Genomic DNA, 14,768 nt, shown 5'->3' with positions numbered 1-14,768 from the left:
TATATGCATAATATATGTGTGTTCAATATGTCTATGTGTTCTATATAAACTGTGTAGATGGGAATGATTTTCCTATCTGGCTGAGGTTTACTTCTCCAGCCTATTGTTTCAGACAACAGATATAAGTTGCGATGGGAGAGGAACGTCGGGTTTGGTGTCTGTCCCCCATTTCCAATTATAGATGGATCATTACAGACAGAGAAGTACTGAGAATCCAGACATCTGCTCTTCACATGAATGCACTCACCTCCTAGAGAACAGCCCGCCATCATGCTCTGGAAACTGGTCGAAAATGTCAAGTATGAAGATATCTACGAGGTAAGTATAGAGATAAGAAGCATGTTTTTGGTGAAAAGAAGGAACCTTAGATTTAGAGAAGTGGGGAAGTGCCCGCTTATACGTTTGGATTTATTTCTGAGAGAGATTCTGATGCAGGCGGGCGCCCGGACGCAGACACACGAGCCGCGTTCAGGGGCGACAGGACTTGGAGAGGCTGGTTTTACGCCGTGTTTGTTGTCAAAGGGAGCTGCTTTTTTTTTTCAAAAGAAGAAGCCGAAAAAGAAGCCGAAGAAGAAGCAGACGAGATTTAGACATCAAAGCACGGAATGATCTGGGGGATGACAGAAAGCAACTTAAACGCTGCAGTTTGTTTAGATCTGGAAGTCGGTGTAATTCGATTAGATGCAGCCTAATGCCGTTCATTACATATATAATAGGATAGGCTTTCATTTTCTTCTTTAGTTTTCATCCCATCTTTTCAGTTCCTCAGTGGGGAGACCACCTAAACTGGCCCCTTCTGTAGGACTCTGCACAAGCCCAGATGCAGAAAGACTCTGGAGAAGAGAAGCGGTGGTGCTGGTGGAAGGTGTTCGCTCTGCTTTGGGGTTTTTTTTCTCGTGAGAACGGTACACGAGGAGAAAAAATCTTTCTTTCTTTCTTTCTCTTTCTCTCTCTCTTTCTTTCTTTCTCTCCCTCCCTCCCTCTTGCGTCTAGAAACATCGGGGATCCCCTCAGCTTCTCTTAAAATCGATGCTTGGCTCTCTTTTCTAGTTTTTGCTTTCCATGGGAGGTGGACTGCCCTCTTTCCGAAATATCCGGGCTCCCTCCTAGCTGAGTTCCAGAGCAGGTTAAGGGAGAATTTAGTGGCGCGCTGGTCTCTCTTTTTTTCCCCTGCCAGTGGAAGGAGACGAGGGAGAGAACACCGTCTTTCCCTTTCCGCCGTGGAAGTTTGGGCTGCAAGCGGGGGTTGTGGAGCAGCCTGTCCCCCCTTTCCCGACCCGGGCAGGGTTACTGGAGTGTGGGCCAGGAGGGCGGGCGGGCGAGCAGAGCCGCCGGCCGGTCTGCGGAGTTTCCAACTCGATTAAGAAAGCCAAGAGCCGCGTTTTGCCGGCGATGAGTTAATATTTAAAAGTGCAGCCGTCTGCGGAGGAGAAGGGTGGAAGGGAGACGCCAGGGCAGGCGAGGCGGGAGGCTACTGCCAGAGAGGGCGCCGGGGGGATCCCGGTGGGTAGCCTGCGTCCGACGACGAGCAACGTCTCCGGGGCTGTGTAAAGCTCCTGTCGGGGTAATTATCTACTGAGCGCCGGCAAAATCCAGCCCGGTGTGGGGATTTGCAGCGCCCTCCTCCTCGGGTCCCATTTCTCCCTTCCAGCTCACAGAGCTCGGACCTCTCTTGCGCGCCCTACTCTCCCCTTCTCCCCAAACGCATTTCCAGTGATTCCCTTCAGGGCGAGCTCAGGGCGCCCTGGGGGGACCGAGACCTGCCTCGGAATCTGGCCCCTCTCGAGTGAAAGGGCGGCAGGGTCTCCTCTGTGAAATGGTAACGCTGAGCCTAAGTTGTGGCTCGCAAAGGGGGTCCTCGGCTTCTTACTGCGCTTTGACCGCTGGACTCCGGGCAGAAATTCACGCCTTGGGAAATTCGTGGCTAGGAATCGAAATCCCAGGATTTGTCTCCGAATCCTGCGGGAAATATGCGATAGACCCGCTCCCAAGGCAGCTATATAGATCTGCGTGGATATATATATATATATATATATATATATATATATCCTTTTCTATCTTAAAATAAAAATAAAAAGCCTAAAAGGTGAAGGAACACACGTCCACCCATTAGATCGGATCGTTTTGATAACTGTAAACATATATATATATATAAATGCGACTTTTCCCCCTCAAAGAGACGCCGCTGCTGAGAAGGCAGGGAGCGCAGCGCAGCGCGGCCAAGTGAGAGTGGATTTAGGCAGGAACGTTAAGTTGAACTTTAACTGAAATGGCAGTCAGGCCAGTCGAACGGGTTCTGGGAACATCAAAAAGGTTCTTAATCGCCTCTGGCTTCGCCTAAGAACTATAAATCTAGTATCCTTGCAAATTCATTGCGTAGATTTTACATCTAGGTGGAAATAGAACGCTTTTTTGGCACAGCCAAAGGAAAGCTGTCTATACGTTTGAGATGTGTGTGTGTGTGTGTGTGCGCGCGCGCGTGTGTCACACACACAAATAATGACAGGCTAAATAGAAGCCAAGTGCTCTGCACCCTCTCTGTATAGCTTTTCAAAACGAGGGCAGTCTGTAATAACTGGTAGTATTTTAAGTGCTTTAATTACTTCTGTAAACAAACAAATCTCGCTGGCTGACTTAAAAAAAAAACACTGCCGGATTAGAGAAGCCCTTTTATTATTTGCTTTAAAAATTAGAACAAAAGCACCAAGGGCAATCGATTTTCTTTCGTATTTGGAATGTATAATTAAATGTAAAAGAAGGAAATATGATTTCCCCCTCCCCTCTTTAGCCCCTGGCGCGGCTCCAGATCACTTCCTAGCTCCAAATCAGCAGTGCCTCGTTTACACGTCTTCCTCTGCTCGAGTTAATTGAAGTTCTGCCTCTTCCTCGCTCAACTTTTTTTTTGTCCCTTCCCTCTCCCCCAACTCTGCCTCCGCCAGCCCCCTCGTCTGATTACATCTAGTAATTCTCCACTGAATGAACGTCATTTACAATACTAGGGGAGCTCTCGAGCTGCCTGCAAAGCCTTCACGCTCCATTTGGTCCTGCATTCTCCCTTTAAAGTAGTCGTGTAATATTAATAGTCATGAATATCAATTATTATGAGGCGTTGTAGGGAAGGAAAAGGAGAAAGGGGCGCCGGAGCAGTCTGAACCTCGCCTTGGGTTGAAGAGGATTGCATTTGGAAGCTCAAAGGGCCGGGAGGGGGGACAAGAGAGCGGAGCCTTTTTAATACACACACGCACACACACACACACACACATACATACACACACACACACAGCTTTTGGGGCACTGGCTTTTTTTCCTTCTTCGAATTTTTGTTTTGATGGATAGACTCGGAAATACCTCCAGCGGCTCTCCTGGGTGCTCCGCGTTCCCTTGCAGATCTCCTTGATACGTCCCCTCCCGTTGATACTGTTATTCTATCGCTATTTTATTTTTAGCTGTTTCCAGACTTTTTTTCCCCTCCAGATGTTAGTCCACACCTATTCCGCCATGGTGAGTTGGCTCTGTGTTGTGATTTAAAATTGCCCTCTTCTCTCTCCCTCTCCCTCTCTCTCTCAGTCCCTCTCTCCCTCTCTCTCTCTCTTTCTTCCTTTCTCTCTTTGAACGCCTTTGGCTTGGTAATTTAGCACAATAATTGGAGGAACCTCGCAGCTGCTTCTTCGGTTTTGCATTGTGTTCTCGGTCTGAGCTAGGGGGGTGAGGAGGGGGGCAGAGCGAGGGGAAACTTTTTATAAAACAAAATTGCTGTCGGGGATTTGAACGACTTTTTTTCTGGAATAGATTTTGTGCGTGTGTGTGTGTGTGCGTGCGTGTAAAATCACAGCTTCACTTCGAATATAGAATCCAGGATTCAGAAGAATATTGATTTGGATTGTGACTCTTTTTTTTAAAAAAAAAAAAATTAAATAGTGTTTTGTTTTTTACAAAAACTTTTATTCATTATAACGCCAAAAACATTTTTGTTAATTTTCTTTTTACAGGCGTGAATCAAATATTAGAAAAATATTAATAAATTATATTCTGAAGGCCCCCGCTTCACTGGCTTAATCCTAACTTTTTTCCTCCGATTTTGAGATCGATTTTAATAGGAGAAATGTTGTTTCATATTATTTTCCATACAATCTTCCAGAACGAACCTAGAATCGCATCTTTCCAGTTCTGCCACGGGCAAACGAGCGGGTGGCATGTTTATTTGTTTTCATCAAAAGCTCTTCCTAAAGCCATACAGTGTTGAATAAATGTATATTTGTTCGTGCTCTTGCGAGATTATTCGTGGGGAAGAACCATGGAATGGGTGGAGAAATTCACCCCAGTCCTTCGTGGTTAGAGTTAAGGGGTTTTTTTAATTCCTCCACTCTCTTTTAAAACCAGACTTTTTATTTCATTTATTTTTTGCCATTGTCGCTTGCAGTCGAGAAGTTCGTGGGAAGTTTTGGAACTTAAGGAAAGGAGACAGGAGTTATTCTTCCGTTTTCCTAATTTGTTGATTTTTCATTCTGCTTTCAATTATACACAAACCATAAGAGAAGCTTTATGAAACGCCGGGCAGTCTCTTCGGCGCTGAAAACGAGCGGTGCCGAGGGGTGATTAATCTGAATAGGAGCCGTTTGGATAGGCACCTTTTAAACTGTATTTTTTTGAGAATAATAAATTGGGTGTTAAAATCCCTTTCCCAATCTCTCTCTCTCTCTCCTCTCTCTTTTCTCCTTCCTCTCCCCTCCCTCCGGTTGTCCACCTTCCAGGACCGCCACGATGGCGTGCCCAGTCACAGCTCTCGGCTGTCCCAGCTGGGCTCGGTCTCGCAGGGACCCTACTCGAGCGCCCCTCCGCTGTCTCACACCCCGTCCTCGGACTTCCAGCCGCCCTACTTCCCGCCGCCCTACCAGCCGCTCCCCTATCACCAGAGCCAGGACCCTTACTCCCATGTCAATGACCCCTACTCCCTGAACCCTCTGCACCAGCCCCAGCAGCACCCTTGGGGGCAGAGACAGAGGCAGGAGGTGGGCTCGGAGACCGGCTCGCTGCTGCCCCAGCCGCGGGCGTCGCTGCCTCAGCTCTCGGGACTGGACCCCAGGCGGGACTACCACTCGGTCAGGCGGCCAGACGTCCTGCTCCACTCGGCTCACCACGGCCTGGACTCCGGCATGGGCGACGCGCTTTCTCTCCACGGCATCGGGCACCCGGGGATGGAGGACGTCCAGGTAATGCGCTCGGGAAGGAGCACCCAGCTCCCACGCACACATGCGGGGGTCGCGGGCGGGGGGCGTGCGCGGATGGTTTTGCTGTGCTATAGAACCTTTCCCAGGATCATTGCGAATGTGATCGACCTCTACTCAAGGTCTGTTTTGGAATAGTGCGCCCCCCCCCAACCCCAGGAGGCTTGCATGTTTAGCAATCTCTGGGGCTTTTGTTTTCTGGAAGACGGAACACACCCAGAGTTTATTCCACTCCTTTCTGTCTCTGGTAATACGTTCCCGGCTGCTTCAAAGGACTTGAAACAAACTCTGTCTTGCAACTTCCCTGCGCGTTGCTTGGAAGTCAATGAGTTGTGAGTTGCAGCCATCAATGATCAGCTGAAGGTTGCAGCCCCAAGCTGCCAGACAGCCAGGGGCAGCGAGAGGCAGACTTCTCTGGGATGAAAGTCCCACCGAAATCAATGGAATTTATTTCCGTGTAGACAGCAAGGGGGGCAGCTGGGGGAGCCCCAAGAACTTCGATGGAAGTCATGTGAGTTCCCAGGATACGCACCCCGCCCTCCTCTTTGCAAAAGTTGAAGAAAAATTCAGAGACATGTGCTAGACAGAAAGTTGGAAATAAATCCACGCACACAATGCACTGCTCTAGATTTTATTTTATTTTATTAATAATACTAAATTCTAAACTAAAATACTAAACATGTGTTTCAGAGAACTGGATGACGCGCTAAATTTCTTTTCTCCTCCAGTTCGACAGTCAAACGATCAAGGGCTACTTTTTTGTTTAAGACAAAAGCCTCGCACAGTGTCTTGAAAAGAGGTGGCAGTGGCCTATAGGATTAGTTATTTGGGGGGCTACATTCTCTTCCGGCGGGTGGGCGTTCTTTTCTGCAGATGCCATCGTTTCTACTAGTGCATTTATTTTATTTTGCACTGAAGACAGATCCTCTGAACGCAGAGTTATCTCTGTCGTGAACCTACGTGATTTCTGAATTTATTCCAAGAGAACCTAACTCTAATCAACGATTTTCCATTATAGTAAATAATGACAGTACAGAAATTGCTCCAGAACGAAGTACCGTAATTGTTGGTATATAGAGTGAACGAAATCCGTTGGGTGTTTCGTTAGGAACTCCCCAATTGCACGAAAGCATGATGGAGCAGAGAGGGTTAAAACGCATCTGATTATTTTGGGCGGTTTGCGTTTATTGCCAGCCTTTATGAACTAAGGCAGAGGGGGCGTCAGATTCCGCGCGCATCAAGCGTTTATGTGCATGACGCAAACGATCCGGAGGAGGAGAGGGACTTGGCAGGCCCGATCCTGCGTTTTTCACTTAAGCGACTCTCCCTCCAAATACGGTCACTGAGGGGGCAGAATGTATGAGTTTGTGTCCAGTGACCAATGGAGAACGAATTAGAGAATCTGGGCTGAATGGAGAAATTTCATGGCGTGATCCGTATTCTGCTTTGAAAATGGGGTGGTGATGGGGGCCAAACATTTATTTGAAAATGGCTCCTCTGAATTCGAATGCAAAGGAATGGGAACTCGGGGCAAATCGCTCAGCTATGTGAAAACAAAGGAAAAATGCAGAGCATCAGTCATAGGGAAGGTTATGGCCCAGGTTTTAGCTGAAGGAAATGTGCTAGGTGTGCGGATTGTTTTGTTCCAAAACAAACCTATTCTAGGCTAGGAACCAGCTCCCTTGAAACCGCCTAAGAGGCAACAGCTATTCTGAGTTATGAATCTTGTGAGTAATGTGCAGTTTTTGGGAGACAGAAAAAGGCAGGTGGAGCAGAAGCAAGCGACCCTGATGGGGAGGAACTTTGTTTTATTTGAAATGCATTTGCTTCTAAGGGAGAGAGAGGGAGGAATTGTCCAGTCTCCTTCCATTATAACTTACTCTTATTTGGGATGGGGGATACACCATAGAATTCATTCTAAACTTTGTAAGAATAATCCAGTTTACCTTGTACACAAATCCAGACGTTTACAAAAAAATCACACGCATCGGTTTCATTCAGTTTCTCGAATAACAAGAAAAGGGTTATGCAGAGGGGAAACGGTGCCTGCGTCCCGCCTCCCAATTTCTTAAGCTGTCTGGACAAAAATGTGGTTGACTATAACTGGGGGGAAATAAGGCAAGTAGAGACAGAAAGAAATTAGGGAGAAAATATATAATTATAGAAATACAAACCGAAGCCATGTGTAATCCATTGTTCATGGACAGAATGAAGCGTTTCTTGTAACTGGAGAGTTTTCTGTTGCAGTGCTGTAAACATGTTGCTGTCCTTGGGAGCCTTAAATTCTGCACTTGGTCACGTGCGGCCCGATTCTATGGGTGTTTGCTCTGAAGCAAGTAAATGGTCCTCAAGAGAGGAGCCACGCAAAGGGTAGAGCATGTGGGCGGGCAATTGATGTAGTCCACAACTTTTACATGAACACCTCTCTAGTAAAGGGAGGGAGCGTGCCACCTCCGCCATAACGAATGACTAACTATATGGGAAGATTTCCAGACTGTCCTTAAAAGTTCAGCCTGCTCATATATTCTGGGAAGTTCTGCTGAAATCAGTAGGGCTTGACTTCCAAGGGGAAGTGTTTAGGATCTAGGGACCAGTGACTGAAGGCAGGGGTGGCAGGGTAGCTGAATAGTGAGTGGATGCTGGTAACCTTTGTCTACTGCAAAGATTTATTTAGGAAGATGGGGGATCCATCAAACTGCGTGGGCGTTCTTCCAAATCCTGGCACATTTAGGCAGTTTTAAGTCCCTTGACTTCAGTGCGAGGGGTGAGAGTACATCTTTGCATCAATCCCACTGGAATCAGCAGAAGTTCTGCTTAATTGTAGCTGGATCGTAGGTGTATATATTGTTAAAGGGCGTGCAAGAGTGCTCAATAAATCCATTTCCTCTTAAGTAATCCTATTAGATGTGAATGTTATGGAATAAGTGAAGAATGTTCTGCAACGTATATGCTTAATGGCATGTTTGGAAAGGTTGCACATCTTAGCGTGCGAGTCTACATGAAATTGATATCTGGCTTATTTGAATTAATGGAATCTACTAGAGCTAGATAGATACGTCCACGAAATTTTGATTCTTCGTTTCCTTGGTGATGCATTTCCTTGATAAATAGCACCATTGAGAAACTATTTCCTCAGGAATACTTTATGAATTATTAGCAGCCATTATCTATTATTAGAGCGAGGATACTTTCATTTGGTACGTTCTGTGTACATGTGCAATTAATGTTTACTGCAGTGTAACTAAGGTATCAGGTGGATGATAAGAAATTTGTTTCTTCTTAATGTCCTTAATAAATTAAGATTAGACAGAGAGATCGATGAAGAAATAGTTATGATATATTCACGGCTATATGCCATTAATATGTCTGCAGTTGCTCCCTATCTTTAATTGAAACTCGAGTATTCGTGATACCAAGTATGATATATTGCAGCGCTTTATTTTTCATCCCCAGCAATATATTACGGGTTAATATTTGATGTAATGTTTTCTTGAAATACCTTATTGTTCTCTCATTAAGCACATCAGTTCAGGTGTTCGCAGGCGAGCAAACTCACAGTCCTGCGAATCCAAAGTATTCGGATTTATGCAGTTTAAACGCTGCTATCGTAAATCAAACTGAAATCAACCAGAATTGCTTACAAAGTCGTGTTAATCGGAACAGGGGTGCTTCGCTTGGAATTGGTGGCTCTGAAGCCTTTTCAATAAGATTGCTTCGGCTTAACTGGTTTCTATATCAGATTTGCTTCAGGGTTTAAGATTCAAAACTACTTTTCCTCCCAGCATTCCTGAAGGCAATCCTGTATCCTTCTTACGCCTCTGTGCGCAGGAGCCAGCCCCTTGAGTTTAGTGGGACTTTTCCAGTTAAGTAAGTGCACGCAGGCAGAGTTACACGGAAACCGGCCCCATTGTTAATGGACGGGACTGACTTCCGAGGCACGTATTAAAGGCAGATCCCGGTCTCGCTGAAATCAATGCGCATTCGTTCCCCGTAAATCCCTTTCGAACTGAAGTGAGACCTGCACTACTAGGCTTTTCTTCCCTCCCACCGCCTCCGTTTATTGCTCTCGATATGTCAGGCGGCGATTGGAAAGTGTTAGCTTTTTTTATTTAAAATAAATAAATAAATGTGTGCACTTTATAGCGGGGAATGTCCAAGACTGAATTCCACCCCCACCGTCTCTTCTGAGAGGCGCTGGGGATCCGAAGTTAACTTTGCACCCATGCAAAGTAACCCCTGGTATCACTTTTAACTAAAGAAGTCTAGTAATTAAAAGTCTGAGTTGTGTGTGAGTGTGCGTGTGCGTGTTTCCGCATGCAGTCCTAATTAAATCTTTACGATCCTCTCTGTGACTATTAACTGCCAGCATGCTGCGCGAATATCCTGTACAAAAACCCAGCAGGCGGCCGTAATTAGATCGAAAATCAGACAAGACTCTTCTCATTAACTACAACAGCTCAGGCGCGCTGCTGATGAGGAGGCGAGCAGCGGAGGGTGCGAGGAACAGGTTTCCAGGAGGAGCCCCGCCACCGCCACCACCCACCGCGCCTCCCAGGAACTGCGCCCCTAGAGCACAGGCACGCCCTTCGGGGGCACTTAATCCGGATCAACGCCAAGCCCGCCCCTTTACCTGAGCGAAAGAGGATTAGAATCCCCATCCCTTGCAAGAGCTGCGGATGAGCACCAGGGGGTGGGCGCTGCCTCTAATGTTCTGCTCGCGAGCTTCCCAGGAAAATCAAGCATGGCCACTTTTTTGGGGGGCGGGTGTGTGTTCTTAGACGTCCAGCCGGGGTTGTTCAGGTGGGGAAGAACCGTTCCGAGCTAATTATTTTTTTGTTTAGCGATTAGGGGCTTGTGACACCCTTCCCTTGCCCCCAATAAGGACGGAGAACGTGCCCCGGCAGGTATTTATTCCCGCTGGTTGCGTCTGTAAGGTGAGAGACGCGGTCCAGCCGCTTGCTTTTTTACAGAGCCATCCTCGACGCGTTTTACTTTGAAGTAAAGGCACTAAACACAAAGCGAGATTTATGCCCGAGTAAGCGTGCGTAGGCTTGCCGCTTGGAAAAGGGGGCGAAAGGAAGAAGAAGGACCCTCCCTCTCCTTTTGTCTAGTGCTCTGCCCTGCGGCTACTTTTGAAGCTGAGGGCTAGCGGACGCTTCTCTGGCAAGCTCTCAGTGCCATGACCACTCGCGAGGACCCTAATTCCAAGTAAACGCGCTTAGCACTGTAGTCAGAGTGGCTGGCAAGAGACCGCTTGACCCAGTTACGCAGAAGCCCTTGAATGAAATCCTTCGCTGAGGCCATCCTCAGCAGAAGAGTGGGAAATGTTTGTTAGGTCGGTCACTGTTGCTTAGGGATAGAGTGCCCTGGCTTCTGTTCGCTCTAGACACCCTAGCCTAGACTCAACATGGTCCTCATTGGGAGAGCAAGTGAAATCATCGAGTTAGGCAGCATCAGCGCCGCTGAATTCAATAGGTCATACATCCGAATAGACCTAGGCAGTACGCTGGTAAAACTTTGGGGGAAACATCGGCATTTAAACCCAGACTCTGTGAAGTGAGAGGGAGAGAATGCAGGGAGGCAACCTCAGCCCAGTTTTGCTATACATTTTATATGAAATGATGCAAATTTATTTCCTTTCATTTGTCTTGGAAACCTAATGGTTTTTGTTCGTCTGAGTAACGGTGAAGGAGGGGAGGAATCCTTTTCCTTCATAAGGAGTTTGAAACGCCTTATAGGACTCCCTTTATCCCATGGACTGACTTGTGGGCGCGCATCGCGGTAGCTGTGATGAGGAGGAACTCCTCTGCTTTTTTGAAGATTATGACAATATTTCCACTTACTAAGACTTACTAGGGTTGGACAACAGGTGAAATTATCTTCAATGGGATGGGGAAATAAAGGCTGCGCCGCCATGCATGCTAACTGGGAAGGAAATCCCGTTAAACTGAGGCCCATCTTTCATAATACAGAGGACAAAGTCGGAGGCCTGGTCGTGCCTTGGACCGTACCACTTCAGGCTGCGGGGGGGGGGGCGGTGTTGCTATCCTGAAGAGCAATTCCCGCAGATAAATCTGTGCAGTGGAGAAGGATTCCAAGGTAGTCGTCTCCCCTCTGTGCTAGTTTTCTACGTCCGGGGACTTTTTCTAATGAAGGGACTTTAACCATGCGGCACACCGCTACCACCTGTTGCCTTAAAGAGGTATGGTCCAAACACGGAGTTGGCACTCTTATTCCAGAGAACCAGGCCAGGGTAGGATTTGCTTCCGAGCAAGCAGTAAGCAAAACCCAACCTTTTCTCCCCTTTGAGCCCTAATCAGAACATGCAGCCACACAATACAAGAGCCTTCTGCAGTACCTCCTCTGTGTCCAACCATGCTCGCTCCTGGGCCAGAAGATTGTTTTTTTAGTTGAAGAAAGACGTGCTATGATTACAGGTGTGGCTCCTAGATCATAGCGGGAAGGAGAAGGCTAGAGGGCCATAAAAAGAATTGGCTTCGGTAGACAATCTATTTTAATCGCCTATCAGAGTATCAGTAAGTTGTTGTTTCCCGCCCCACCCTCGTTTCCTTCTCTCTCCCCCCCCCCCCCAATATACGGAAATAAATGCGAGTTGCCCTTCTCCTCCTGCACAGGTAAGGAAGTTGTTCCAAAAGAAGAACGATAGAAAGCGAAGATCTTGACAGCGTGGGCTTTACATTAAACTTACTTTGTGCTTTACTGATGGCGCTCATCCTTTACTTAAACTGGCAACCTAAAGCACGCTTGCTCGGAAGTAAGCCCAATTGGGTTCAATACCATTTACTTATAAGTAAACATATAAGATCGGGTTGTTTCGAGATCGTCGACTTGGCTAAAATAGACCCACTCGGAGTGTGTATTCCTAAATTCCAAGCAAACTCGCATAGAATTATTATATTGTGAATGTGCGCTATTTCAAATGGTCTTATTGTCTAGCTAGGACAAATAAAGGAAATTTTAGAAGCTTGAAGGAATAAAGTCGGTGTATAATTTAGCTCCTTTTTTTTTAAGCAATAAAGAAGACAAAAAAGCCCAGGTGTTTTGCACCTCTTTCTATTAGATCCTCTAATCTGGGAGCGCTTCATTGCCCTGTCGATTTAATAAGGAACGCCTCTCCTTCCCTAGTGAATTAATATAAATGGTAATAACAGGAATTCCAGATCCTGGGCTGACGTGATGTCGTGCGCGCGCGCGAGTGCATATGTTTATACCTACGTGTACGTTGTACTCTGCCGGCCAGTCAATTTGAATAGTGATACCCCCTCCCCTTCTTTTTTGTATTCATAGTCAGTAGAAGATGCCAATAACAGCGGCATGAACTTGTTGGACCAGTCTGTCATCAAAAAAGGTATGGAAAACATTTCAATACTGTGTGTACGCGCGCGTATGTGTGGCATTTGTTTCACAGTTTGGGGACAATCGATAGTCCTTCCAAGTAATGAATATCCTTTTTCTACCTACTTGGAAGTACTTATTCCACTGGGGCTTACTCCCGAGTAAACGTGGATAGGCTTGAATTGCACGTTTCACGTGGAAGAGACAAGAATACGTCAGTAAGAAACAAAGAGAACAGAGGGATTAATAAAGGCAGATAAAGGAGGGAGGGTAACGGAAGCAAAACTCCCTAATGATCATGTGGACCACACTTGTAATCAATGAAATTTGCTTCCTGGGAACCACAGCTGTGATCCTAAGAACACGTCATGAGCCTAGGAATGTGCCTGGGAAGCAACCAGTTTAATTGCGCAATGGGGCTTGTTCTCCAGTATGTCTACGAAGAATCCTAGCCTCGAGCTCTGTGCACATTAAGTTGGGAGTGAGCCCCATTGTAGCCATCGAAACTTCCGTCCCGGTAAGCATTCATAAGACCTGACTGTTGATTGGCTGCATCTCTGAAATTTCATGGAACCATTTTGTAGGCAAACGTTTTGAGGATTGTGATGTAAAAGCGGAATGAACGGATCTTGCATCTAAGTGAGGTTACTTCCCTTGGTGTGGGAATGAAAGGTTTCCTAATTCTGGAATGTATCCCCCCCTCCTCCACTCAGTAAGGGAAAGTCCAGTTGTGAAACGGCCGCAAATCATTTCATAGCTTCCACCCCCCACGTCAATTCTCGTTTTGCGTAGAACAATGGCTCTGGCTAAATAACAAAATTCCCATGATCCTTGGCGGTTGCGATTCGGGCCCCTTGTTTATGTTGCCTCCATGCTGCTTGCCCAATGGCAGCCTTGATTTTGAGGCTGAGCCTTGTGCACAATTCACTTGGGAGTAAGCCTCATTGAACCGAGCGGACAACTCCTGAGTAAACGTGCACGGGTGTGGCAAGAGCTTGGTTGTAAGGGGTTTTCCCAGCCTGTGGACACACACACACGCACACACACGCACGCACGCCTGTCCTTCGGGAAAACATGGGATGGGGAGGGTTACGAATCGCACATGCTCCATTAAAAAACAAATCTACACATGCAAACATGATTTAGTGTAAGTGTAGCTTCGCCCCATACTGTTAGAGGGAATGTGATATTAACAAATGTTTGCAATCTCTTGTACAGCTGTAAGCAAAATAATTAACTAATTAAACTAATTAAATGTAATTACAATAACTCATTTTGGGCGTATTGCAGCTGCTTCACCCTTTCCCCAGCTTCCCCCGCCCCCCGTTTGAATTTCCCTGACAGACTCTTGAAAACGTGGGACGATTACGGCGGCAATAGACATTGAGCAGACCCTACTCCACGAAGAGAGGCGTGCTAGATTTAACGATCTCCGGAATTACTATTGCTAGATCCAGTTCTGAACTGCGCAGGATGGGCGTGGTAGCACTGGCTCTTCGGCGTCCTAAATGGCAGCCCCAATTGCCGGGGCTCGCCTTACTATTAAGAACCGCTCCGGCGAGCTCCCTAACAAAGCTCCCCCAGCCCTGAGCGGAAAGGGAAACAAAAAGCTGTCTTTAGACCCCGATTTTGAGAGTTCCTCTGAAACTCAAGGCTCCCGTCCCAAAATCTGCTTCTATAATCAAGGGAAAGGCGGCTTAAGGAACTAAGTTTAGGAGGAAGTATTTACACGTGCTGAACGTGGTATCCCACTGAAGAAAGCTGAGTGGAAAGGACGTGATTTGTTTCCTTAAAATCAAATCTGTGTGGCTCCAAGGTGGAGGTGGATTAGCGGCGGAGAGAAGAGCTTCGGGCCCTGTAATTTCTGCTGCTTTCATCATGGTGCAAGGCTGCGTGTGGGCGCAGTCTCCCCGGCTTAGGAGCCAACTCTGAGGGTCTTCGGCCCCCACAATAAAATATTTGAGGGGTCGGGGCCCCACAAAGTTGATGGGCATTCCTATTCAAATGGTGTGTGTGCACTGCATTACATGGTCGATTATGTGGGGCGGGGCTTAGCTGGGCCCCCACAACATTTTATTCAAGTTGGCACCCCTGCTCTCCAGTAAGTCAAAATCCCGATGGGACGGGATCCTGCTGGTTTTAGTGCAGGTGACTTTTACCCAGTTACATAGAACTCAGCCCCACAGA

The 14,768-nt window shown here is 46.9% G+C and overlaps 1 protein-coding gene across 5 annotated transcripts in view; it reads left to right on the top strand.

The window, feature by feature from the left end:
• The first annotated feature begins 227 nt into the window (after window positions 1-227).
• Window positions 228-14,768, top strand: part of TFAP2B (transcription factor AP-2 beta) — a 61,483-nt gene continuing 46,942 nt past the window's right edge. For 3 of the 5 annotated variants that reach the window (XM_028721942.2, XM_028721937.2, XM_028721936.2), the window contains exons 1-3: window positions 228-318; window positions 4,752-5,210; window positions 12,534-12,594. In XM_028721942.2, coding sequence (XP_028577775.1) covers window positions 238-318; window positions 4,752-5,210; window positions 12,534-12,594 — 601 coding nt within the window. In that variant the 5' untranslated portion in view covers window positions 228-237. Of the gene's footprint in view, window positions 319-3,400; window positions 3,502-4,751; window positions 5,211-12,533; window positions 12,595-14,768 lie in introns of those variants that run through there. The other 2 variants (XM_028721943.2, XM_028721940.2) reach the window with 1 other exon arrangement.

This window comes from Podarcis muralis, chromosome 3 (assembly GCF_964188315.1).
Source record: "Podarcis muralis chromosome 3, rPodMur119.hap1.1, whole genome shotgun sequence".
NCBI classification, from domain to species: domain Eukaryota; kingdom Metazoa; phylum Chordata; class Lepidosauria; order Squamata; family Lacertidae; genus Podarcis; species Podarcis muralis.
This window is presented reverse-complemented; position numbering and strand designations above follow the sequence as displayed.